General features: G+C 37.3%; 1 protein-coding gene across 4 annotated transcripts; it reads right to left on the reverse strand.

Moving 5' to 3' along the window:
• Nucleotides 1-550: 550 nt before the first annotated feature.
• pip5k1ba (phosphatidylinositol-4-phosphate 5-kinase, type I, beta a) lies at nt 551-12553 on the reverse strand. 4 transcript variants are annotated; one of them, XM_028462836.1, is made up of 13 exons: nt 12520-12553; nt 9111-9311; nt 7394-7524; nt 5765-5882; nt 5521-5673; nt 5122-5418; nt 3664-3848; nt 3406-3486; nt 3170-3303; nt 2953-3090; nt 1739-1826; nt 1505-1601; nt 551-1084 (listed from the first exon to the last, which is right to left on the reverse strand). In XM_028462836.1, the coding sequence occupies exons 2-13, from the start codon at nt 9183-9185 to the stop codon at nt 1082-1084; spliced, it is 1500 nt and encodes a 499-aa protein (XP_028318637.1). In that variant the 5' UTR covers nt 9186-9311; nt 12520-12553; the 3' UTR covers nt 551-1081. The 4 variants fall into 4 exon arrangements, with proteins under 4 accessions (XP_028318637.1, XP_028318638.1, XP_028318635.1 ...); XM_028462837.1 differs by lacking the exon at nt 1505-1601; XM_028462834.1 differs by lacking the exon at nt 551-1084 and having other exon boundaries at nt 1446-1601.
• Nucleotides 12554-27502: the final 14949 nt, after the last annotated feature.

Below are 27502 nucleotides of genomic sequence, written 5' to 3' on the forward strand. Positions count from 1 at the left end.
GACACAAAGTACTTGAACTGCCAATCTTCTGCTGCTGTGATACTTGTATGTATATACGTGTGTTTTTCTATTTTATTTTATATATTTATAAAATGCCTTAACTTGAGTACGTACATTTATTCTGTACATGTTCACATGAGCAGGAATGACAATTTAAAAGAAGATAAGCTGTCCTGTCCTAAAGCCTGAAGCACAACACCTCCTAGTGGTCAGAACATGTAAATTACATGTTCGTTCAACCTTTCACCCTAAAAATAAACATGGAGCTTTTTAAAATAACTAACATTTGTTAATTACGGGTCTGTTTAAAGGTTTTTGGGACTCATTTTAAACCTCAATATTAGAAAAAAAAACCAAAAAACTGTAATTTACTAAAACTCATATGTAACAAAAAAAAGTTGAATTTTATTCATGTATAATTGTTCGATTATGATAGCCGAACGTTTTTAATAACGGCTCTTGAAATGCAAACTACTTTTTCTGACATTTTGGATCAATCTTTAAAAATTGTGCTTTCCTTTGTTATTTACGAATAGTAATTTTATTAATTAAACCTTTTTTTTTTTAGACTTATACATATATATACATATATTATTTTGTTGAAATTATGCTATTTTAAAAAAAAAAATAATTTAAGTTAACATTAATTTAAATTTAAATCAAAGTCAAATACGTTTCCTATTTTGAGGGTGCATACATGCTTTTTTTGTAATTCAACACCAGCATCTTCCATGCTGGTGAGTCTGGGTGTTTTTCTGCCATTAAGACAACATCAGTGTGTGCAAAACTGGTTGAAACAGACACGTATAGAAAACGTATGAGGTCTGTCATTCTAGAAAAAAAAACACTTTCCAATAATGCTCTTCTTTTTGTCGATTGTTGTCCGTCCTTTTCGAGGAAACAGGACACGTCACATCAATGTGACGTAAGAAAATCAGGAAGTAGCAGAAAGGTCGTAAAGCAGCAATTTCGTTGTGTTTTACTGTCTTTAAACGCAGTGTTTGAGGAAGAAAGGCTCCAACCACAGCCTCGCATTGTAGTGATGCCATCAAGTCGTGACGTCCCAACGATTCATTATTCCTCACTAGAAACAGAAATAAAAGATTCCATGTTCATGCAGATGAATGTTTTTCTCATGGGTTTAAAATTTAAAATGGGTAAACAAACAAACAAAAAAGCAAACACTCAAAAACTATTCTGTGCTTTTATTTTGAAGGGAAAGTCTTTGAACGTCTATCAGTAAACGGTGAAGAAATATATAATGTGTCCCATAAAATATTCACATCATCTAAAGGAGAGTGTTATGAAATGCTAAAATAAAAAATATATAATTAAAATAAAACACAAATATTCTGATGAAGCAATAGGAAGAAAAGTGATTTTTTTTTCTGCTTAGATATAAGTTTACTGATATACATTTTTGTATGTTTTGTTTTAAGGCTGCATATGATTGGATATGGTTTAGCAATAAAATTCTGTCTTGTAATGTGAGGATATTTCACACCAAGTAAACATCAAGCTCGGGTTCTGATTGGCTCCCGCTGAGCGGTGACAGAGGTTCATCCAGTGCGAGTGTTGAACTGGAGTCGCGTCTGTCCTCACTGCAAAACCAAACAAATATTTTTTCAATTTCCTTCAAAATAAAAGCATTGATTCAAAAGTCAACCTATATTGATGACCTATAAATAGGTTATTCTACATAATACACCAATATAAAAAAAATAGTTTTCCTTTGTACCTGTTTTCAAGCTCCTCGTTGTCACTTTGAATGGGCTCAAAACAAACCGATTTAGGAAAAACATCAGGCTGCTTGGACGAAGTATAAACTGTTGAAACAAACAAACGAGTGTTGAGTGTCAATCACACTTCTGGTTTGTAACCATTTCTCCCATATTGGGACTGATAAAGGCTAATCATCATGCTTCTCTTCTATCTTGTCTCGCCTTGTCTATCTTTTTTCTTGGTCTAGATCTCGTCTTGCCTTGTCATGTCTCCTGTACTCGCCATGTCTTATTTGGCCTTGTTTCTGTCTTTTCTTGCCTTCTCTCTACCTTGTCTTGCTTTGCCTGATCTCCATCTTACGTTGTCTCTACGCTGGCTTGTCTTATTTATATCGAGCCCTTCTTTCCATCTTTTTTTGCTTTATCTCTACCCTGTCTTCCTTTACCATGTTGCCATCTTGCCTTGCCTACCTGCTTGCCTGGTCGTATCGCTATCTTATCGGGCCTTGCCTTGTACTACCTTCTCGTTTCCATCTTGCCTGGTCTCTATCTTGTCTTGTCTTCATCTTTCCTTGTCTTTATCTTGCATTGTCTTCTCTTAATTTTATCTCTATCTTGCCTTCTCTTGTCATGTACCTATGTTGTCATGTCTTATCTTGTCTTGCCTCTATGTTGCCTTGTCTTGTTTCTTTGTTGTTTCTCTTGGCTTGTCTTAATCTTGCCTTGTTATGTTTTTATCTTTTCTTGTCTTTACCTTGCCGTGTCTTGTTTTGTCTCGTCTTTATCTTTCCTTTTTCGTCTCTATCTTGCCTTGTTTTTTTTCTTTGTATCTGGTCTTGTCTTTATCTTGCTTTGACTCTCTACTTTGCCTCGTCTTGTTTCTATCTTGTCTTGTCTCTATCTTGGCAAGGCAAAGCCAATTTATTTGGATAGCGCATTTCATACACAAGGCAACTCAATGTGCTTTACATAATATCTTGCCTTGTCTTGTCTCTTTCTTGCCTTGCCTTATTTGTATTTTGTCTTACCTCATCTTTATATTGCCTTGTCCCTACCTTGTTTCTATCTTGCCTTGCCTTACTTCTATCTTGTCTCATCTTTATCTTTCCCTGCTCTGTTTTTATCTCTATTGTGCTATTGTGCTTGTCTTTTTATTGCCTTTCCTATCTCTATCTTTCCTTGTGTCGTCTCTATTTTGCTTTGCCTTGTCTCGTCTCTACACAGAACTTACAGTTCTGGTCCAGGTTGTCCATGCTCTGGGCCTTCTTCTCTTCAGACTTCTCTTTCTGTGAGGACAGAAGCTCCTGCGAAGCTGACTTTGACCCGTGGAGAGAGTTTTTTTTCCTCTTAGAAGAAGCTCCTCTGAAAGCTGAAACACAAGCAAAGTGAGGAGACTGTAAATATGAGCCGGACGGGCAGCGCAGACACTTGGATGTTTTTTGACTTACGCTGCTGCTTTTTGAACACAGTGGAGCTCATGAACTTCAGAAACCTGTCTGCGTAAAAACCGGGTCGGTGCACCGACACGGTGTCCCCATCATGAACCAGAGCCTTCCACGAATGCTCCATCTTCTTAATAAACCTGCAAGCACATAAAAACAGTCAACAAGGAATGCTCCAATCGTGATCCCACGATATCCATAAAAACACACCATTGTGTGTGTAAGGGTTTAAATAAACTCACCTGTAAGACTGAAGGATGTCAATAATTCCCAGAAATATGAGCAGGTTCTCCTCCTTGTGTTTGGCTGGTATTCCACCCAACCTGATAAATGGATGAATAGATTTGTATAGGCTGAGAAATTCCGATTTGTTGTATATTGAAACTAAGATAAATATTTTTTTTTTTTAAAATATAACACAATTTTAAATTTTCAATTAGAAAAAAGCCAAAATCAAAGTCCCATTGGAAGGAGTTTGTTATCGTGGACCATCTCCTTACGTGTCGTCATCGGTGAATGGTTCCGGGTCCTTCACGTTCCCCTGGATAGACTCAAGGGCGGTGGAGTAAAGGACTTTCTGTCCCTTCCTGCTGTCAAACCTGCTGCCTCGGCTCAGGGGCTTCCTGTCTAAGACGTGGATCCCCAACAATAAGCTGTAGTCCATGATCTTAAAGCTCTCCAGAACCTGAACACACACAAGGACAGGGTTTTAGTTTGGATTTATGATACCTGAAAACAGATAATCTGCCACATCATTAAACTACAAACATGTGGCCTGTGAGCTAATTTCAGACGATCATAATATCATTCTATTCTCTATGACTTCTTCTTCATGCACTTTGAATCACAGAGGTTTGCTGGTGCCTATCTCTATCTGATTCCTATACACACACAATGGCAAACTCAAGAGTGGAGGACATAATCTTTAGACGAGACTCCAAACTGGATGAGTAGCACCGTCTCAAAGTACCTCCATCTAGTAATGCTCACTGCTGGTTATTCAGTAAAATCAAGTACTATATATATTTAATTGTACAACACTCTCTGACATAGGACCTTAAACAAATATAGCAATAATATGGTAAGAAGTCCATCTTCAATTGGAGAACCGCAGTCATTGGCACCATCATGTAGACTTTTTTAGTCTCTGTGTCTACTCGGTCAAGGTTGGTGCTTTTGCTTCCAAAAGTCATCAACCCGCCCCCACTTGAAATCAAACTGAGCCCTGAGGCTGAATTTAAAGGAGTATTACTGTCTGTAAACTCTGTAGCAACACTTACATAACGCGGTTGAACAAAGCCACTAAACAGTGGTTACCTCACATAAAAGACGTCTTGTCGTGCGTGTGTGTGTGTCATTATTCAGAGGCTGCTTGCGAAGTGTTAATCTTCCATCAGTTTCTAATTCTCACTAACATATTAGCAGCAGACCTGGTTACATAATGCTAGCTAAGTCGGAAAACTGTACTGGACACGAAGTGATTTCAGCAAAGCTTGAAACAACATTAACACTTGTTACAATAAGAGTAGTTGTATTCATAACACGTCCAGTACTTTTTTGCAACATTATACCAGATGGTAAAAATGTGCCATGACTCCAAAACCTTGAGGTTTATGCTAGCGTTAGCATTTTTGATGATGCTAACAAGGATTTGGTTTTTTATGCTATTTCACATATAAGGAAATTGTTTATAAAGCAAAAATCTATAACTTGTAGTGTTAGAGGATGCTACCATGTATCTTTAAATCAAATAGGGTAACAGGGTTGTTGACGATAGTGGGCGGCAACCAATGGGAGCATGTGTAAAATACAAATAGTTGCCAGGATCCTAGGATCTGAAATCTGCTAAATAGCCAAATAAACATATCTGTTTTTCATAATCAAACCAATCAAATGGTAAATAAACTCCCCTGCTGTGTTCATGTATTTGTAAATCTCATCAGTATCCACGAACATACCCGACAGTCTCTCTGCAGGGTCTTCATCAGGGCATTGTAGGTGTCGGGGTCAAAGTGCAGACCCTCGTGCATCTCCTGAAAGTCCAGGTCTTTGAACGTGGGTGATGACTTGGCACTTTCTTTGCGTGACGCGCGCCGTTTGTACGACGAGCCCTTCAGGTCATACTTGTAGTGCATCTTCATGGCTCGAGGCAGCACATTGTTCATCACCACCACGCGGAGGGTGACGCTGCTGCACTGGATGCAGTACAGGCCGTAGAACTTTGGCAGCAATGTCCTCGGGTTCTGGTTCAGGTTCTACAAAAGCAAAGAAAAGACATTTTTGGACCGGGCCAGTAATCAAACAGTCCTTGTTTCTCTGTTTGCGTGCAGTGAGAGTTGCTGGCTTTATGAGTTTACCATGTAGTAACCAGGAAGCAGCTTCTGCAGGAACTCAGCTTCTTTGTGCTGAACTGTCTTTATGATGAACTCATCGTCGCTGGTGAGGTAGAACCAGGAGCTGCTGGCTCCAGGGTTGGACAGCTCGATCAGGGGTTCATTACAGATGGAGTACTGAAAACCAATGAGGTAAAGAAGATTCTTTATGCCAAATCAATCATTCTGAATGCAGAATTCCATGATTAAGTTTGGCGTCTTTGCTTACCAAGTAGTCATCGGCTTTGATGCCAAACAGTTCTCTGAAGTAACGAAATGCTAGTGGGGCATATGTCTTCAGACGGAAATCTGGGAAGTGATGTGCTGGAGTGAGGGTGCTACCCGAACTGAAACACAACCAGGCTTACTGTTAGCGGCTGGACAATCACTTTTAGACTTTCAGTGAAGGTTAACAATGGTTCAAAGTCATGGATGTGCATGCTTAAATACGCTAAGTTTTTAGGTTGTAAGAGAGTTTATTAGATTAAAGATGAGGCTGTAAGGCTGAACGTTCAACTGCAACTTAGCAAAAAACTGGTTTCACCCTTCAAACGTCATTTTTAAGTTTAAAGCTGCTGGAGACAAAAGATTCTTATCAGATAAAGACATAGTTTAGGCCTCATAGATCAATAAATCTAGATCATCTGGTCAAAATTTGTAAAAGGATGAGTTTGCCACTTAAAAGTTTGTTTTGATCTTCATCATAAACATTCAATCTATTGACATTTTTGGAAACGTTTCTTGCATTGCATTGTGGAATGTGGAGTCCCGTAGACAAATGCATAGAAGTGATTTCACTTGTTTCTTTGCCAGACTCTGCCGTGATATCACCTCACTTTGCTAGACATTACATTTTTAGCAAGTTTTGGATCTTTCCGTGGAAACCCCAAAACAAACCTCCGCCATTGTTTTGCCACAACTTTAAGTCCACGAAACCAACAGAAATGTGTTGAGAAGTCTATTTGGTGAAGTTTTTAGGGTCAAACGAAGTAAGAATGAATGCGTCTACAGGACTCCACATCCCACAATGTAATGCTCAAAATGTTTCTGACAATGTCAACAAGAGAGTGTTTACATTGGAGATAAAAAAAACTTTCAATCGGCAATTTCAACTGTATACATCTTTTTTCTCAAGAGAATAATTTTTGATTTATTGGTCCATAATCCTACACTACAGCTGTGTTGTAGATGTCATACTAACTTACTATTAATACTAAGTTTGACGTCAAAACGAGTATGTAGTGCGTTCACATTAGATTGTATGAACAGTATGAGTACGCTAGAAATTCCCGGATATATACTATATGGGGACATTTTTTAGTGCACGGTGGGCACACTAGTCATACCTAACCGCCCCATGATGCATTGCAAGCGGAATGTAAAACCATCCAGGGAGCGGCTTCACGTTAAAAATTAAACATCCCCTTTTCAAAACAAAAGCATCTCTTCTTGTCTTCCATTAGTTTTTTAGTGCGTTTGTAAATAGGGCTCTTGTTTTGAAGTTAACCAGAAGTTTTGTCAGTAGCACAATGCGGAAGGTTTTCAAAAATCTCTGACATGTCAGCATGAAATGTGTTTTCGCAAGTTTTATGGATCAAATGAGCACATGTTGATATTCTGCTTGGTCACTTTCTCACTTAAAATGTTTTCAGAACTTTCAAAGGTGGAGAATGAACAGAGACATTTAGCCTCAGTGTGATTCAGGTTTCTGTCGTTGTTGGTTCAAAATGCATCTTGGGAAACTTGGAAGTACGCTCATCATCCTAATCATACTAACCATAGACTGTAGACACTATATACAGACAGTAGCAGTAACACATGTTGGGATCAGAGTGGAATAATGGAGGAGGATCATTACCTGGGCAGGTAGACGCTCTCTACCACAGAGAAGTCCTGCATGAGAACGTCTCTGTCTGGTTTGGAGCCGAGGTTTCCCACCGCATAGGTGATGCCCAGCTGGATGGCTCCTTTCAGGACAGCCGCTGTGGGCTGCAAAACACATCGTTTTCATCCTCATTTATGTCGCTCTTTTAATACACATTGGATGTGGCACCAAGTGCATTACATCAAAGACAATAAATAAATAAAAAAGGCAATAACAACAAGGAGACATCCATGCTTGTTTGGGCATTTTTTTGCTCTTGTTTCTCCGTCACCTCCCCAGCCAATATTCATCATCAAACAGTAATTCTAAAAGATTAGAGATTATTCAGACCAGCTATTGTTGTGTAATGTTAATCTCTTTCATTTGCTTCCCTACTGTTTTTGTTCTTTTTGTTTTTTGTCTTTGTTGCTGTGAAACAAAGAAATTATTCTCAGAAAGTAGAAAAAGTGATTCTTTGAAGTAAAAACGTGTGCACTGAAATTTGTTCGAATGCACTGTGACTAAAACTCTCCTTTTTCTCCTCCACAAGAAGCCGTACACACAGTTGTGTAAAATGAATACACAGAATTTTCAAGGGTTTACCACTGTTTGGGAAGCAGCTCTGGTTTCTGTTTTGTTCTGAATCGTCAGTCACGTTATCATTAACACCAGTGCATAGTAAGAATATGTACAGTATTATCAACAGTTTCCATTGGTAGATGAAAGACAGACCTTTAGATTGAGGAAGAAAGGGGTAAGGTCAGATATGGGCAACTTTTATTACAGCTGGGGCCACAAAAATGTAAATGTCAGATCGGAGGGCCACATTATCACCATTCATGTCAGCATTTAGAATAATGACCAGTCTGAGCATTAATACAAGACAGAACAAAGGTGGTTTTTTGTTGTCTGCATTGTCGTTTGTTGCGTTTTTGGATTAATTTTGTATATTCTTGTTTTTGTTGATTTGTGTGTGTTTGGAGTCATTTTGAGTATTTTATATATATATTTTGTACATATATATATTATGTATATATATTATGTTTTGTTTTGTTTTTTTATATTTTGCAGTCATTTTTATTGAAATCTCATATTTTTGTTTTTATTTATTTTGTTGTCAAATTTTGTATTTTTGTGCAGTTTGTTTTTTTTTTTTTAAAAAAAAAAAAAAAAAAAAGTGTATTTTTGCAGTTTTTTTATATTTGTCTATTTTTATGGTCATTTCTGTTTGTATTATAGTTTGGTTAATTTTGTATATTTTATTTTTTGTTGTAATTGTTTTTCTCATTTTGCTTTTTTAGTCATTTTGAGTATTTTTGTTTTGTGTGTTTATTGTATTTTTCAGTCATTTTTTATATAATTTCACATATTTTTGTTTTCATTTATTGTTGTTGTGCTCGTTTGTATTTTTCTGTAATGTATGGAAAAATTAGTCATTTTGTGTATTTTTGCTGGGTTTTTTTTTTTTAAGATTTTTTGTGTTTACTTCAGAGGCTGCAAAAATAAACCGAGGTCCACGTGACCCCTGGGCCACCAGTTGCTTTCGTCTGGACTATGTTATCATTATAACAGGTTATTACAGTTAAGGACACATATGTGGACTGTATTAACGATGAGGTTACATAAAAGCTTAATAACTTTAAAGTATTTGCTTTCCTTCCTTTTGAACTTGTTTGAGTGTTTGTTCCCGACATGATGAATGACTACTTACCTTTTTATGATCCTTTGACACTTTGAAGTTTGTTTTGCTTCTTCCTCCATCGCTGCTGCCATTGTTCGTTGACATCTTTCTCACAGAGGGAACTCGATCAGAAGGAAGCTGGTCCGTTCCTATTTTCCCGTCAGTGAAACAAATATCTGCCACTGTTGGTTTTTTTTTTCACCACATCTGTTTTGTGTGTCTCTGCTACAGCTGCAGTGCAGAAAAAAAAAAACAGTTTCACAATGAAAGTTGAATTTTTGTCTCCTCAGTTTGCTTCTCCCGTCTTCTCCTCTCTAATCGAGACTCTGAACGGTTCTGGAGATTTTTGTCGTTTGTGTGAGTCTTTAACTCCACATTCGTACACGACGACCCCTGATCCCCAATTAGGAGGGATTGGGAAACTATTACAAAGCAAATCCCACAGTTTTATAACAGTATGTACTGAGCTTTCTTACTCATAAAGGGACTCTAAGTATCCCAGAAAGGAAAGGGTGATTACCAGTATGAGAACATTTACAAAACAAAGCTTATATTCATTCTGGTAACAACACATGTTCATGTTTCATTGGCATGGGGATACAGTTATTTACCTGTTTGGATTCAGCATAGAAACCAATGGTAGACATTAAAACTCTGTTTATGGGTCGTTTTTATTGAAAAACTGCAGTAATTGTCCTCTATATCAATCATAGACAAAATAAGAATTGAATAAATAATAATTAAAGATTGATTAATGAAATGTTAGCACCACAGAGTACTGTATTTTTCGGACTATAAGGCACACTTAAAATCCTTTCATTTTCTCAAAAATCGACAGTGCGCCTTATAATCAGGTGCGCCTTATGTATGAAATTAATATGTCAAAATGTTTTAGTACAACTTTGGTAAACTATGAAGCTGCACCTCTTGATGGATTTTTGGTGCTTCAGGGCTACCGTAGTCAGGTGCCTCGTGGAGTGATATGTACCAGTACTGTGCTTCAACATAGTGAACTGAAAAAGTCAGTGTATTGTTCTATATTTTATGTGTTAAACCTGAACAATGTTGAGAGTTATTGTTAATGAGTTGAATAAAGTTTGACTTATCTGACTATTATGTTTCGCTTGATGAGCCTTAATAATAATAATAATAATAATAATAATAATAACAACGAGCCGGTCCACCTTATGTATGAAAATAGACCCAGTCAGAACCATTCATTGATAGTGTGCCTTATAATCTGGTGCGCATTATAGTCCGAAAAATACGATAGGAATTTTAATCAAAGTTTATGTACCTTAGATTAGTGGTTCTCAACCTTTTCTATCTCGTGTACCCCCTTTGCAATTTTCTTCAAATCAGGTGTACCCCTTCTTCATATCATAAGTACCCCATCCACAATTTCATATGTGTGTCATCCTGCTCTGCTGAACTCCTACCTGTGTCTCCAACATCGATTTCCTAAGGCTTAATCTACGATCTCAAATACTAAGTGCATTTACAAAAAATACCATTGCAACTTTCAACATGGCCCTTTTTAAACTCAATTTTACCAGTAAAAATGTCAAAACAGGAATAAAGGAATAAAAATTGAAGCCGTGGTGAATTTACTCGAGCTGTTAGCCTGTTAGCTTTGGTGAGTAAACAGGCTACAGCTAGCCAGTAATCTCCAGGCTGTAGCCTGTTAGCTATCAGGAGCTAGCAGGAAAACGCTGTCAGTTTTGCTGGTTTTATTCTTTCTCCTCTGGCAGTGATTGTGTGGAAATATTGCTGATTTCTGTAGGAGTTTTAAAATGATGAGGGTTTTTTAGATGACTTGTAGCAAAAAACAATTTGTTCGGACTAAACCCAGAATCACCATGTTGTTAAATGACAAATCAATAAAGCTCAGTTGCAGAATCAAATGTTAACCATCCAGTTACGTTGTCCAGGAGCAAATTAGTCACAGGATGCGAGTCGGTTTTAAAACCCCGGCTTTTTTTAATCGAATATTAGTTTATTAAAAAGATTAGGATATAAAACTGCCTTCATAAATGAGAAAACGTTCAGTCTAAATCTACACATACAGCAAATGACCCATCCAAAGAAAAATATAATTTGTGGAGAATGAAACAGTTTCATAATGAGTGTGGATGACGCAGCTTGTTTTCACCGCTCTGCACAGTGTTTGCATGTTTGAATAAGAGGCTGAAGAGATCAAGGGCCCTGAGATCAGGCTCCTGAATGGGGATATTCATATGCAGCCTCTGGTGGGTTATTTTTGGTTCCCTCGCTTACCCTTTACATAATAATAAGCACTCAAACGGACGGGACAGCGTGTCCACCAAGACGAAGAACAATTTGCATTTATTTGTGTAATGTGTCATGAAAGCAGACGCTTTGACTGAAAACAGCAAGTGAAATATAGTTTCAGTGGTAAATAGAGCATGAAAACTAAGCCAGGGTTAAATAATGGAACAGAGATTAGTTTAGATGTTTTCATAATGCTTTTGCTCTCTACTGCCACCTTCTGACAAGGAGAAATATTTGCTTTTATTGGCTAAGCAAAAATCCAAATCTGAGCCCCAAAATAATTCATATTGAAAATTATAAAAGTTAAACTAATAAAAATAATGGTGTACTCCTCTTATCTTTGTTCCTGTACTTGAGTAGGTTTTTCAGATATCAGTATCTGTTATGTTTTACACAAATTTGACTTTAGACTTATATTATTATAAAGCTTCACTACTGTTTTTTTTGTTTTGGCTTTTTTACTCTATTGTAGGAATAAATAATGTCTGTATGTAAGAGACGTGACATCAAACTACTGTAGAAACTGCGTTGCCAGGTTGGGTTTATTGTGTTTAAAGGGGATTGTTTACAGGCATTTTGTTTTGGTGAATTTTTGACAGCTTCAGTGCAAAATTGTTAGCTGTATCTGGCAACGCAGAGCATTCAGCTTATTTACTAAACTAGTGGAAGGAGACAGATTAAAGTTAATTTAGCACTCTATAAGTCAGTTTAAAATGTTAGCAGGAATGCTACATTTTGATTGTATCATTAGCATTCATCTAGCCTGAGGTAACATCAGAGACCTTTAGTTTAGATCAGCGATTGGCAACTGGTGGCGCGGGGCCACATGCGGCCCTCGGTCTGTTCTCCCTAGAATAACTCTGAAAATGCATAAAATGAAAGAAAAATCCACAAACTGAAAACAAAAATACGCAAAATAACAAGAAAAACACACTAAAAAGTTAAAAGATTCAAAAATTCAAATAATGACAGAAAAATACACTTAACAACAAATACAAAATGACTCCAAAGACACAATAAAAGTAAAATCATTCACACAAAACCACCACCAATATGACTCAAACACACAAAACAAAAGTAAAATACACAAAAATGACTACAGAACCACAAAACAAATGTTATTCGCTAGAGCAGTAAAAACATGTACCTTTAGCGTTGCTCCAGCAGCTCTCAGGTGAAAGTTCATCTGTGAGGAGAACCAAACACCTGGGGCAGCTCTGGGATCTCACAGCGCACTCAGACTCTTTTGCATGTATGCAAAGGATAACCTCATTTCAAACCAGCAAAGTTTGACTTTTACTGACTGAAGGGAAGTTAGACCTACTTCCTCGTCTGATAACCTCAACAGCCACAGAGCAACAAATGTTATAAAAAGAAAAAGTGTTTACGAAATTAACTTATTTAAACTAGAAAAATCTGCATTGTGACAAGAGTGCAAGCTGGAATTCAGTACAAAATTGTCAACGCCTTCGGCAAGTGGAAATGGTGTCTATAGCTTCAAGATTACAGCTTTACAGCAGTTTTTCCTCAAAGTTCATCAGCTTCAGCTGTCGTCCTTTGGCAGAAATGTTAGCACCACAGAGTACCGTATTTTTCGGACTATAAGGCACACTTAAAATCCTTAAAATGGAAGTACTTTACAGTTTTATAGTCTGTGTTCCACCACCTTGAAATCACGTGATTGATGATGTCACATGGCCCCACTGCCTGTAAACATCCCATTGTTTTCTATTGGAGTGAAGCATTCAGCCTGCTTATTAGGCTTTTTTTTTGTTAAAATGCCAACTTGTGCTGCTTTTGGTTGCTCTAAAAAACAGGGAAAATGCTTATGTAAACCTCTTGTTTACCAAAAGAGAATGAAATAGACAGTTTCAACTCTGTGGTTTGCTAGTCGACAATGAAGCGGAGAACAAGAGCTCTCCTAAAGGACCTTAAATCTCCCATAAACAGTGTGCGGCTGATTGTCTGGTGGCTGAAGTTAGAGAGTAATCATGGACCGTTTATACACACAAACCCTGAGGATAGAAATCCTTTTGGGTTTAACAGTCCGTGATTACTCGCTAACTTCAGCCATCAGAGCGTCAGCTATGCACTGTTTAAGGGAGAGTAAAGGTTGATTCTCATCCCGGCTGCTTCACACTTGGCTGAGAATCGGCACCTCCAAATCTAAGTCCATGGTTCTTGACTGTAAAAAGGTGGGCTGCATTATCCAGGTTGGGGATTAGGTCCTGCCCCAAGTGGAGGAGTTCAAGTACCTCAGGGTCTTGTTCACGAGTGAGGGAAAAATGGAACGAGAGATCGACAGGCAGATTGGTGCATCATCTGCACCGATCCGGTCAGTCTTAACTGAGCTTGGACCGAAAGAACAGGGCAGTTCCTGGGCTTGCAGTAGCGTTTTTTTTTTTTTGCACATATACTGGTATACGATGCACTGGCACGCCTTGGGATGTGGGATAAAACTCATACTGGGCTTAACCTTAGACACGTTAATCCAAAATACCTGCTTTAGGTACTACCATTCACTCATTCCCCCTGTTCACAGCCACCACCATTATAGCTAAGCTTCACACTTGTCACCATACTGGCTGGATTACACAACATAATAAGCACCTTACTGCAAAACAGTCTATTCTTCCCCACCTTTTCTATTTCCTGCCTTGAGTCTCTCCTCCCTGCTCCCTTTCCCCTCCCCTTCCCCCTCCCCCTCCACTTAGGTGTAACACTGCTCTCCCTTTTTATATCCTCCCTATAATAAAAGATTTCTTACCCTTCCTTAGGGAGGGCTGGTGATGGTCACAATTAAGCAATAAAATAAATCAATGTATTTTATTGCAATAAAGTATGCATTGCTGTCTCATAATGATTGCACTTCCTGTGGTGTTTACCTTTGACAGCATGTGCAGACAAGTAAAAAAAAAAAAAAAAAGAAGATGGATGTTGGTGAGAAATTGCAAGATTTATAGAAACATTTCGAGTTCTTTCCACAATTTGCAATTAAAAATGACTTTATTCATGTGATATAAACAAAGGAAAAATGCAAGCCCCAAAAAATATGGCGGAGTTGGTGAATTTGAGATATCTACAACTGGATTATTTCGTAATTTACACAATAATTAAATTTTTCTCTGTCATTTTTACTTTCTCTTGTGGGCCAAATTGGATGGTCTAAAGGGCTGGATTTGGCCTCTGGGCCTTGAGTTTGACACGTGATTTAGAGCAACCAAAAACAGCACAAGTTGGCATTTTCACCTAAAAAGCTACTAAATGATCTAAAAACCAGGCTGAATGTTTCACTCCAATAGAAAACAATGGGATGTTTACAGGCAGTGGGGCCGTGTGACATCATCAATCACGTGATTTCAAGATGGCGGAACACAGGCTCTGTAGTAAGTCCATTTTTAAAAGGCAATTTGTTAGGCATAGATGTTCTAATAAGTACATTTCACAGATTTTAGGCCAAACTTGTAGAAACAGTGGAGGGTCACTTTAAGAATAAACAACTGTGGGAATGTGAATCTAACTAATCAATACTGCCCCCTAGTGTTAGGATTGTCAAACTACAACATATTGTGCCAATCAAAGCATCATATTTTCCCCATTGAATTTGCTCAGGTAAAATATCTATAAGTGTTTTTGTTGTGAAGTATTTCAGGTATTCCACAGAATCTTCCACAAAGATGGGCTAAAGATAAATTCCCAGAGCTCTGAAGATTAAAGGCAGATCATTGTAATAGCTGCTGGGCTCACATGCTAAGATCACGTGCTCACATGCTAAGATCACGCCCGTATGTCATGCCTTCATGTAGTAAAAATATGTGAGAAGTGAAACCCCAGAGGGCGTTTGTGTGTGTGTGTTGTGAGCTCAACAAACATCACTAGCTGGGTTTCCATTACAGATTTTTCACAAACTAAACGCAATATTTCTAAATGTCGACAAAGTATAATTGCGCTTTGAACGTATTACCATTGAAGGTCGTTTTGGAGCCTCGTAACTCCTGTGAAATCTCATCCCGCGATTTCTAACACTCTGTATTCCTTTGTTTTTTCACGTCTAATGTGGCAGTAATCATTTTTAAATATAATGCTTTGAAATATCGCCGTCTCCTCTTCTGTCCACACGTACCGCGTCACGTTTTCTCTGAGAGCAGTGGTCATGTGACCAGGACCAGGTTGCGGAAAAAGTGTTTCCATGGCGCTTTTGCGACACATTTCAATATATTGAAACGTCTGATAAACCTCATGAAAGCATCGAAACTTTTTAGCGATATTTTTCCGAAATTCAGGCGTGTTTCCATTACCAGTTTTTATTGCGCTATTTAGATTTTGCACATTTCCAATGTTAATGGAGACACCAATACTATTAAATTATGGGCAGATCATTATTTATCCTTATCATTATTGATCCGTGACCCCATTTTCATATCAAGAATTTGTGGCAATCCTTGATAGATTTCTTTTCTTTCTAGAATTTAGTATTTTCTGTACGGTATTAGAATTTTAGAATGAGTTTGTAATACTGCTCTACAAAGAACCCAGGATTAGCAACAAATATCTGAGTGTCAGCTCAACTTTTTTTTTTTTTTTTAACTGGATTTTATTTGAATGAGATTCATATTTGACAAAGTCAAAGTATAGAATACAGTTGTTTCAGATTGTGTGTTTTAATTTGAAAATTTATATAAAAAAATAAATAAAAAAATCAATTACTAGACATTCCAGGCGACCCCATTTAAACTCCAGATGACCCCACATGGGGTCCCAACTCCATGGTTGAAAAACACTGCTAAGCTAACATGGAAACACTAAAAACATTATAAATGATGATTTTTTTTTTGGAGGGAACATAAAACAGCCACAAAAAAAAAAAAAAAAAAAAAATATTTGATTATATATAAAAATATACATTAATTATTAATTAAACCACTCCAACTTGTAGTAGTAGCAGTAATAAAGACAATGATATTATAAAAAGAAAAGTATGTATAAAAATCTACATGTGCTCGTTCATGAAAATTATCCTCATTTTTTCAGTAATTACTGATTTGGTTTCATACATTTTTGTTCCTTTTTTAAACAGTATTGATGTTTTTTCTTCTTATTTTTTGTTATTTCCAAATTTCAATCACAGCCACTAGATGGAAGCAGAGGATGATGTATGTTCATCCTCCTTTTTTCTTCTTCAATGAGCGCCAACACAATGTGCAGCGGATGCATAAAGTCCTGAAAGTTGTGAGGTTGAAACGTATTGATCAGTGAACGTATTAAAGACAGATGCCGATCACTAAACACCCATTATCATCCTACACTTTTAAATTAGTTACGAAGCACTGAAGACAACATTGTTCACCAAATAAAGATAAAGTATCACATGTTGCCAACTTTTCTTTATTTATTGTTTGCATCTTCTATAATAGAATATATATATATATATATATATATATATATATATATATATATATATATATATATATATATCTATTTATTTATAAAAGAGGCAAAAACATCTTGAGCTACAATGAAATATACGTACATAAAAAGCACATTAGATTAAATATGGAAAACTTACCAGTGACACCATTATAGTGCAATAAAAAATATATTGGTTCCTTCAACAAACAGTGACAACATTTATGTGAAGACGTACCTGCACATTTTAGTGAATAAGCAGGATATCGATATGGATATATCGTCACACTCCTACTTACGAGTCTCCCAACTAATGAGTTTTTTCGATACAAGACGTCTCTCGGCTACTTTTTGCTTTGAGTTGCGAGCTAGAAATCACGTTATGAGCCAGCTTCATCCGCTACCCCAAAGTGGAAAGAATGTGCAGAAAAGGCATTGAAATTTGATGGAAAAGTAATGCAGCAAAATTGCTTTAAAAGGAGCAAAAATATGGCAAGAAAAAGTGATTAAAATAGATGAGAATATGGCAAGTTTGGTGTAATTGCAGAAAAATGGTAAAAATAAGAAAAAGTATGGTGAATCTGGTTAAATTGACAAAAACAAGCATGATATATGGTGGAAAGAGGTTATAAGTGACATTAATCAGTCAACATATTTGACATTAGGTGGGAAAAGTGGTGGAAAGGGTTTATAAAGTGCTGAAAATGTCTTGAAAGTGGAAAAATGTGCAGAAAAGGCACTGAAATTTAACGGAGAAGTGGCAGAAGTTAGAGTAATGTAGCAAAAATGCATTAAAAGGAGTAAAATTATGGCAAGAAAAAGTGATGAAAATAGGTTAAAGTACGGGAAGTTTGGTGTAGTTGCAGAAAAACTGTAAAAATAAGCAAAATTGGCTCAAACTGTTAAAAAAAAATCTCCTTAGTTTCTTGAAGGTATATGGCGACCCCCTACAAGTGTCTCGCGACCCCAAATGGGGTCCTGACTCCAAGATTGAGAATCCCAAAATCTTCCAGAAATGACTTTGGAGTCTTTCATAACAACTTTTATCCACAGTCTGCACTTAATATCTATTTATCAATCAAATGAGGCAGAATTTTCCCCTTCATTATTAAACCAGGACCTTTTGTTTGTGTGTTTAGTGTTTAGTGAATCTGGAATCAATGACGGTGCACTGCACACCTTCAGGACCACAACCTGCCTGCCTGACCTCCACTTCTCTCTCCTCCTGGATCCTCTCCTAACTGTGATTAATGGGAGATGGTTTCAGGGGTCACTACCCTGACAGTCAGCCGGAGCCGCGCACTGACACAGAGTTATCGGCTGCTGAATGATTAACCGTGGGGGGGGATGGAGAGCAGGACAGAGCCATGAGGTGGTCTCTCCATCTACTCAGTCACACAGTCACAATCCAAACAAGACCTACCAGCTCCTTAAAGAACTGCCTGTTATAGTCATCTTTATATGGAACAAACAAGTACAGAGGAGAGAATAAGGGCCTCGATGGGGAACACGTCTTCTATCAAGCTTGTTGATTGATTAGGGGAGGGACTAGCTGTAATGTCTACATCTAAAAACATATAGATGTAGACAAGAGTGGTTATTTACAGAGGTGAAATTAACAGATTACAAGTACTCACATTACTGTAATTGAGTTGCTTTTACGAGTACTTTTTTTTAAAATTTCTAAATCAGTTTAACTTGTACTTAACTATGTTTTAAAAGTAGTAATTAGTTACATTTCTACACCCAACTGTTACTGAGTAAATTTGTATTTTGTGTGTGTTTTTTTAATTTTTAATTTAATTTCCGTTACATTGAACATAATCCATATGTTTTTAGTTGTGTCCTTTCTGATCAACTCCCAGTGACTTTCTATGGTTCAGATTGTGCTTCTACCTGTTATGTTGTTTCCCACATGGCACTGAGTTCATAAATATAGCTATATAGTGTACTATATAGATCAATATCGGATTAGGACAAAATTAGTTTTATTTTGAAAAATTTCCACTTCCAAAAAACTTTCCCGATGTGAAAGTGACGACGGAACATAAAGGTGTGGGTGACTTCATGCTTCAACAGAACCCGTTACTGAAAAGATTAGCTTTGCTAGTGTGACCATATGTCCGGTTTTACCCAGACGTCCTCTTTACACTTCTTGTTTGGGAATATTTTTCAAACTAACTAAATTGTGCGGGTTTCCCGGGGACCTTGAACGCATCTTGGGAAGAGTTAATTTAAAAGATTGTAATCCACTAATATTTGCTCTGTCTGAGAAATTCCACCAGTTTCTGAAATCTCTCTCTTTAAAGGCAAGGCAAATGTATTTGTATAGTGCATTTCATACACAAGGCATCTCAATGTGCAATGATCAAAAAAGTGCAACAGAAAACATTCAGCAGGTTAAAAATGAACAAGAACATTAAATTCATCAGTAAAAACATATTAAAATCATCAACAAACACATCAACATCAACATGAACACAAATCTCTCCCAATCATACGCAGTAGAAAAAAAAGTGACTTTAACTTTGATTTTAAAATCTTCACATGTGACGCTGACTTCAGCAATGCTGCAGTTTGTTCCACTTCTTCGCAGCATAACAACTAAAAGCAGCGTCTCCATCCCAGATAGCACGCATACGTCTCGACGATGTTGGCCTCAGATCCTGTGTCAGCATTCTACTCCTAATGTGTCATTTTGTGTGTTTTTTCCCCCCAAATCGGTGATACCACTGATAAAACTGTAGAATTTTTAAAATGACATTTCCATTTTGGTTATGCTGCTAAAAATACATTTATGATCATGAACTGTGTCTCTCTTTGTTATGTCCACATATAATAAGCTATTCAGTGGTAGTATACTGTCTTTGTTGTTGTTGTTGTGGTATCACCATATTCCTATCAGATTTAAGTGAATACTTGACTATGGATATGGAGATATTTATACTAATTGATTGATCTGAGCTAAATAAAGTTAATATAAGCTGTAGAGAGACCGCGCTGAGCATCTTTAATCCATCGACCAAACGCCGATGTCTCAGCGACGTCTGCCCAATGAGCAAACGCTCTCCATAATACAACTTGTGATGTATGTGTGCTATCAGGGATGTTTAGTGTGAGCTCTGGGCTCTACTATCTGACCTGTGAGCATAGATCTGAGAGGCCTGCTGGGTTCATACCTGAGTAACATCTCTCTCGCTGTATTACTACAGGTTTTTGCTAATTAAAAGTGATATTTCTAAATGTCGACAAAGTATAATTGCGCTTTGAACGTGTTTCCATTGAAGGTTGTTTTGGGGAGGGGCTTCGCAACTCTTATGATATCTCATCCCGTGAGACTTCGCTGCAGAAAGACGGACGCTCAGAACCTCCTTATAACACACTGTATTCCATTGTTGTTTCACGTCTAATGTGGCACTAATCATTTAAAAGTAAATGTCTGGGTCTCCTCTTCTGTTTACACGTACCGCGTCATGTTTTCTCGGACAGAAGTGGTCATGTGACCATGTGCGTCACGTTCTGTGACGCGTATTTGTGGAAAAAGTGTTTTCATAGGGCTTTTGTGACACATTTCAATATCGAAACGTCTGAAATTCCTCCTGAAGAAAGGGTAAAAACATTTTAGCGATAGAGTCTTTTTTCCAAATTCAGTTGTTTCCATACCAGTTTTTATTGTGCTATTTAAGTAATGGAAACACAGCTACTGATGCATGTATTCTGGACCAAACCCATTCATAGATTTATACACCAGCAGCAGCAGAACTTTAAAGTCTATTCTGAGGATGACTGGGAGCCAGTGTAAAGACTTTAAAACTGGAGTCATTTGACTCACCACTGATTTAAAATTTTTGTTATGAAAAGAGAAATAATTTTCTAAACCTTATGAACAATAACAACTTATTTATCATATTTTGCCGTCACAAGGTAGATTCAAGAAAACGCTGTATAATTTGAGGATGCTGAGGTCGGCCCAAAATATGGTCATTGCTAGTAGTGAGCTAATAAGTCCATCTTTAGATAAGAAACGCCAGACTTTTAAATAATCCCAAATGATTGAAAGCTGAAATATCATAACATCTACAGTATATAGTGTACAGTGTATTTAGCAGCTAGTGATTGATCACAGTGGATGAGCTTGTGTTTTGCCGCCTGTGACAGAACGATGTGAGAGCAGAGCTCGATCAATCCGTGGTGAAGACATGGATCACTGACATGATGGCTCTGACCTTGAATGGACACCATTAGTTATCCATCACTGAACCCCCCCCCATCCCCCTCTGATAACCAATCAGTCAGCAGCAGCAGGCAGCTGTCAGAGTGCAGCAGGATGACTGAACCACAACACCAGCAGTGTTATCAAACTGGGAGTGAACACCGGCTGCTGGGAGGCACCACGTGGAATAACTGCCAATGCTGACTCAGCACAAAATCCAATCGCGTGTCAATCAACCACAGTCATGCATTGGTTTTGTGGGCTTAAAACATAAAGGTTTTGAGATTATAAAAAAAAAAGAAACCCATACATTTTCCCTGGAGGATATTAAAGTATCACTTTGTAATGTTGTAAAACACAAAGCTACAGGATTTTAATACAATTTTAATATTTGGAGGCGTTTTTTGATTTGGTTTTAGATTCATTTGAATAATTTTGAAGGACTTTCCTTGACTAATGCAAGAGTATTTATTTTGGTGAAATTCCTTTTGCTTTCATAGAGCAAAAACAGGACTTTTTGTAAATGAATATATAAAATATGATGGGGGTTGCAGTAGTACATTATTTACAGTAATATGAAATCGCAATTACTTTCAAACGCCTGGAAAATTCTGGCTAATTGTCCCACATAATTCTGGCAAATGACATTGCACATTTTAAGAATTTTCACTCATTGCTTAACGTTCAGGATTGATTTAAAATTGTGCTTTTTCCTTCACAAAAACATGAATTTTTCTGATCCGGCCCAAACTGGGTCATGTGTGGCCCTTGAACCAAAATTAGTGTAGGTTTTAAAATTAAAATTTTTGCGTTACATACTCTATGTCTTGAAAAAAAGTGTCACAACTTTTTGAAAAGGGCCAAAAAATATAGGTTAAAAGGAGTTTAAAAATTTTTCTTGTTTTAATGTTTTTGGGGGATAATAATTAAAATTAAGACCTAAAGAGCCACATGTTGAGAATCACTGACTTAATAATGAATTTATGTTTTTTCCTTCACAAAAACATGAATTTTTCTGATCCCGTCCACTTGAGGTCAATCTGGGTCGTATGTGGCCCTTGAACTAAAATGAGTTTGATGCCCCTGATGTAGGTCTTCAAATCTTCAAATTTCTGCTTTATTTCAATTTCATTAGCTTTTCCTTATTTGATGTATTTACTGACAAACTTAAAGTCCCAAAATCATTAAAAAGTATTCAGGATTATTTGAGTTAAATCTTGTAAATAATTGTATTTTCGATTTTCTTTCAAAAGTTGAATTGGTGCGAGGCCGAGCAATCTCATGAGATTTTGTAGCGTGTAGTTTAGTGTTATTTATGAAATGTCTTTTTATTCTGTTACAAACACATTTAACCACCTGTTTAATGGGAAAATGTGGTGAAAGTGTGTGATATCCCAAAACATAGAGGTAAGGGTGACTGTAACAAAACTGTGGCTGTGTTTGAAATGTCATACGAACGTACTATTCATACAAAGTCTGACGTCGAAATAAATATGTAGTGCATTCATATTAGATAGTATGAAAAGATTGAGTGCACGAGAAATACCTGGATCTATACTATATGGCAGACATAGGCAACTGGCGGCCCTCGGTCTAATTTTATGCGGCCCCCAAAGTTAATGTACAAAATGACAAAAAGAATTACACAAAACAAGAGCAAAGATACATTAAAAAATACAAAGAATTACAACATTGCAGGAAAATACGGTAAAAGGCCAGATGAAAACACAGAAAGTACTCCAAAAACACACAAATGACTACAAAAATGAACAAAACAACAGTAATACACAACTTTCCTCCAAAAAATATACAAAATTACAGAAAATGTACTAACAAACAAGCAAAACAACAACAGAAATACACAAAAATGATTGCAAAAAAACCAGCAAAATGACACACAAATACACTATATGACATACATATTTTACAGGAAAAATACACAAAAAGACCACAGAAATGCACAAAATGCTTCACAATGAGCAAGACAACAACAAACAGAGACTCATAGAAAAACACAAAAAAATACTATAAAAACATTCTAAATGATGACATGAATGTTGATAATGTGGCCCTCTGATCAAACAAAGTTGCCTACCTCTGCTATATAAGGACCTTTTTTAATTATGCACGGTGGGCACACTAGTGAACCGCCCCATGATGCATTGCGAGCGCAACGTGAAATCATCCAGGGACCGGCTTCAAGCTAAAAATCAAAACATCCCCTTTTCAAAACAAAAGCATCTCTTCTTGTCTTTCATTAGTTTTATAACCATTTTGTAATTAGGGCTCTTATTTTGAAGTTAACCAGAAGTTTTGTCAGTACAATAGCAGGTCTCTGAAAATCTCTGAAATGTCGGAAAGAAATGCGTTTCCCGGAGTGTTATGGATGAAATGAGCACATGTTAATATTCTACTTGGTCACTTTCTCACTTCAAATGTTTTCAGAACTGTCAAAGGTAGAGAATCAACAGAGATATTTAGTCTCAGTGTGATTCAGGTTTTTATTGTTGTAGGTTCCAAATGCATCTTGGGAAACTTGGAAGTATACTTCAGTGGGAACGATCATCATCCTAATAGTATATAGTATCATTGAGTTTGTAGTACGTTAGTATGTGTATTTCTGCACAGGGGCGGTTTGCAGCCGAGGATGAAGCGGGCGGGATGAGGATCAGCACCTCCAAATCTGAGGCCATGGTTCTCCACCGGAAAATGGTGGTTTCGCCTCTCTGGGTCGGTGGAGAGTCCTTGCCTCAAGTGGAGGAGTTCAAGTATCTCGGGGTCTTGTTCACGAGTGAGGGACGGATGGAGCATGAGATCGATAGACGGAACGGTGCGGTGTCAGCAGTGATGCGGTCGCTGTATCGTACTGTTGTGGTGAAGAGGGAGCTGAGTCGGGGGGCAAAGCACTCAATTTACCGATCGATCTACGTTCCTACCCTCACCTATGGTCATGAGATTTGGGTAATGACCGAAAGGACAAGATCGCGGATACAGGCGGCAGAAATGAGTTTCCTTCGCAGGGTGGCTGGGCGCACCCTTCGAGATAGGGTGAGAAGCTCAGTCACTCGGGAGGAGCTTGGAGTAGAGTCGCTGTTTCTTCACGTCGAAAGGAGCCAGCTGAGGTGGCCCGGGCAACTGTTTTGGATGCATCCTGGTCGCCTCCCTCAGGAGGTTTTTCAGGCATGTCCTATTGGGAAGAGGCCTCGTGGAAGGCACAGGACACGCTGGAGGGACTATGTCTCTGAGCTGGCCTGGTGTCGCCTCGGGGTCCCCCCAGAACAGCTGGAGGAGGTGTGCGTGGATCAGGAGGTCTGGGCATCTCTGCTGAGACTGCTGCCTCCGTGACCCGGCCCCGGATAAAGTGGAAAAAGATGGATGGATGGATAGTTCTCTTTCTGGAAGTTGCTAGTCTAGCTGCATTTCACACCGTTTAACAACTATTCAATTCAATCCAACTTTATTTATATATCACAAATCACAACAAAGTCATTTCAAAGCACATAACAAAAAATAGAGTCCATAGTAAGAAAGAAAAAACCCAACAAGATCCACATGAACAAGCATTTAGTGACAGTGGGAAGAAAAAACTCCTTTTTTATAGAAAGAAATCTCCAGCGGAACCAGGTTCTAACATAGATTTGGTTTGTGTTTGCGTGGCTTCCTTCAAAGCCTGTATTTGAGCAAACCATTCCTCATGTGGAATACCTGTGGGTTTTCATTTAAAAGTGCCCTGGGACCCAGGAGCAAAGCCAACATTTAAACCATAAACCACTTTCATAAAAGCAAACATTTTTCATGGAAATCGCAAAACCAATAAGAGCCCATACGGTTAATGAAGTAACCCAGAACCAATGGTCTTATGACTAACCTGCAGCAGCACAGAGGAAGGAACGCTTCTTTTATTGACTGACGGTCAAAGGTCACATCAGAGATGAAGTGATATTCCAGGGAGAGGATTCAGAACTGGGCCTTGAGAACGGATCAACCCAACATCCCTGGGAGACGTTGGATCTTCTCTGAAAACCACTGCAATGAAGAGAGAAAATATAAAGATTACAGAGAAAGACCAAACTAACATTGATCCAGAGATGAGATGAAAAGACTCATGGACTGATTTACTAAGATCACAAACAAGAAGCGTTAAACTTAGCGAGATTGTTAATAGATGTTCATATGTTGCATTAAATTTAATGATTCATAACAAGTGCAAAAGTGGTAGATTCCTCCCAATTTAAATTAGGTTAGTTTGAGGCGTTAGTGAAAAATGCGGATAAACATCTCGATTCACGACATCTTCACGATATAGCGCAATTTCTTTTTTTGTGATGATTAAAAAAAAAAAAAAAATTAATATTTCTCCGCAGAACAGAAACTTGTGATGACTTAACTCATTACTCTTATATTGTACATCGTAGTATTTGTTTTTCAAGAAGGAAAATAAGGTCACTAAAATCACAATAATTGTCACTATCAAAACGCAATAAATCAGAATCACAATATACATAAAAAAGGCGACCAAGTATTATGATAATATCAAATCAAGACAAAAGCATATTGTCCCAGCTCTGCTAAACATGTTGTTGAATCACAGAAAACACATGTAAGTAGAAGCAGGAGAAACACAAAATGTATGGCTGGCTGCAACAAAGTATTGTGGGAAAACAAGAAATGTTCCAATTGTTTTTTTTAAATTTTTTTAAATTCAAGCTTTTTTAGAAAAGCTCCTCCTCCTCCAACAATAACTGCAGCCATCTGTGAGTAAAGCTGTGACAGCTGCCTGTTAAACGTGCTAAATAATTACACACTAACAGCTCCACCATTAGCTCCAGTTATGCTAAATCACATTAGCTGTGTTTCCATATGGAAACACAGCTAATGGAAACAATTTGGAAAAAAAAAACCCCTCAAATATTGCTGAAAAGTTTTTATGCTTTCAAGAGGAGGTTTTCAACACGTTTCAATATTTAAATATATTGCAAAAACACAATGAAGACACTTTTTCCACAACTACAAGTCATAGGACGTGATGTGCATGATCACATGACCACTTCTCTCAGAAAAAACATGGCGCGGTACATGTAGACAGGACACCAAGACATTTCTTAAAAATAAATATTATTTTATTTAATTATTACTGCCATATTGAACAGCAAACTACAAAGGAATGCAGGGAGTCATAAGGAGGTTTGGAGCGTCCATATTCCTGCGGCGAAGTCTCGCAGGATGAGATTTCATGGGAATTACGAGGCTCCAAAACAACCTGCAATGGAAACACGTTCAAAAGCGCAATTTTACTTTGTCGAAACTTTAGAAATATCGCTATTATTTTGTGAGAAACTTTAATGAAAATACAGCTATTGATCAGTTCGCAATCCTTCCTGCTGATATTTTGCATGTTCTGCGTATTCATCGGAGGCTAACGCACTAAAACATGCACATTTTTACGCACACAAACCTTGAGAAGATCAGACTCTGAATATTGTGATCATGAGATGGTTTCCATTGTATTGGTGAATGTGTTGACCTTAAGGATAATGTGTAAAAGTATGGACCACATTACTCGTAGTACAGCCTCACTGTGGCATCTACTGCCACCTACTGACGTGGAGGAGTATTTCATTACTATTTAGCTTTAACCCACACAGTTTTTTAATACATATTTTTTTGGTGCATTTCATTTGAAATACAGTTATATTTGAGAAAGTGAAAATATAAAATACAGTTAAGACTGTTGTTTTAAATTTAAAAAATATGTTTTAATCAGTAATAATATTTTATTACATTCTAGACTTTTCAGACAACCCCATTTAAATTCCAGGCGACCCCACATGGGGTCAGGACCCCAAAGTTGAAAAACACTGCTTTAAACTGCAACGATTTTTCAAAAAAAAATAAAAATCTAATATATAATTTAATTTAAAATTTAGAGCAGTGGTTCCCAATGTTTTTTTTGTCTCGTGTACTCTCTTTGCATTTTTGGCAAATCATGTGTATTTATACAGTATATCATAAGTACCCTCTCCATTATGGAACAGTGGGTTCTCCTAAACCTTCAACTGTGTCTCCAAAATTTAAGGCTTGATTTACAAATTCAAAACAATAAGTGGATCATTATTTTTTTAATTACCATGCAACTTTCATGTGATTTCTTCAATAATAAGTAAATACAGTTTCCGATGTAAAATATAGCTAACTGTTGTCTCCTATTGTCAGAAATGTGATAAAATGGCCTCTATAGCATCAAATAATCCTGTTTCAATAAATTACAAAAAATATAGTACTTTATTTAGCATTAGTGCTGTTAGTTTGTGGTTAATTAAAAATAAAATAGCCTAAAAAAAAAACTGGAGAACTGGAAACATTGTCCGATTATTTTCTAATTAATTAAATCTTTCCGAGTACCCCCCTGCACTGTGCTGCTGTACCTCCTGCACCCCGGTTTAGAGTGGCCCACAGGTCATTCAGTATGATTGACACCCCTGCTGTTCAAATACCACAAAGATGAGACTTT

Source organism: Gouania willdenowi, chromosome 12 (assembly GCF_900634775.1).
Source record: "Gouania willdenowi chromosome 12, fGouWil2.1, whole genome shotgun sequence".
NCBI classification, from domain to species: Eukaryota; Metazoa; Chordata; class Actinopteri; order Blenniiformes; family Gobiesocidae; genus Gouania; species Gouania willdenowi.

Excerpts from the sequence above, each read along its gene's own strand:
- pip5k1ba (XM_028462834.1), bottom strand. The coding sequence starts at position 9,185 with ATGTCAACGAACAATGGCAGCAGCGATGGAGGAAGAAGCAAAACAAAC. Across the intron at positions 7,525-9,110 it reads TGTCAAAGGATCATAAAAAG|CCCACAGCGGCTGTCCTGAA; the intron begins GTAAGTAGTCAT and ends TGTGTTTTGCAG. Across the intron at positions 3,487-3,663 it reads CCATTCACCGATGACGACAC|GTTGGGTGGAATACCAGCCA; the intron begins GTAAGGAGATGG and ends TCCATTTATCAG.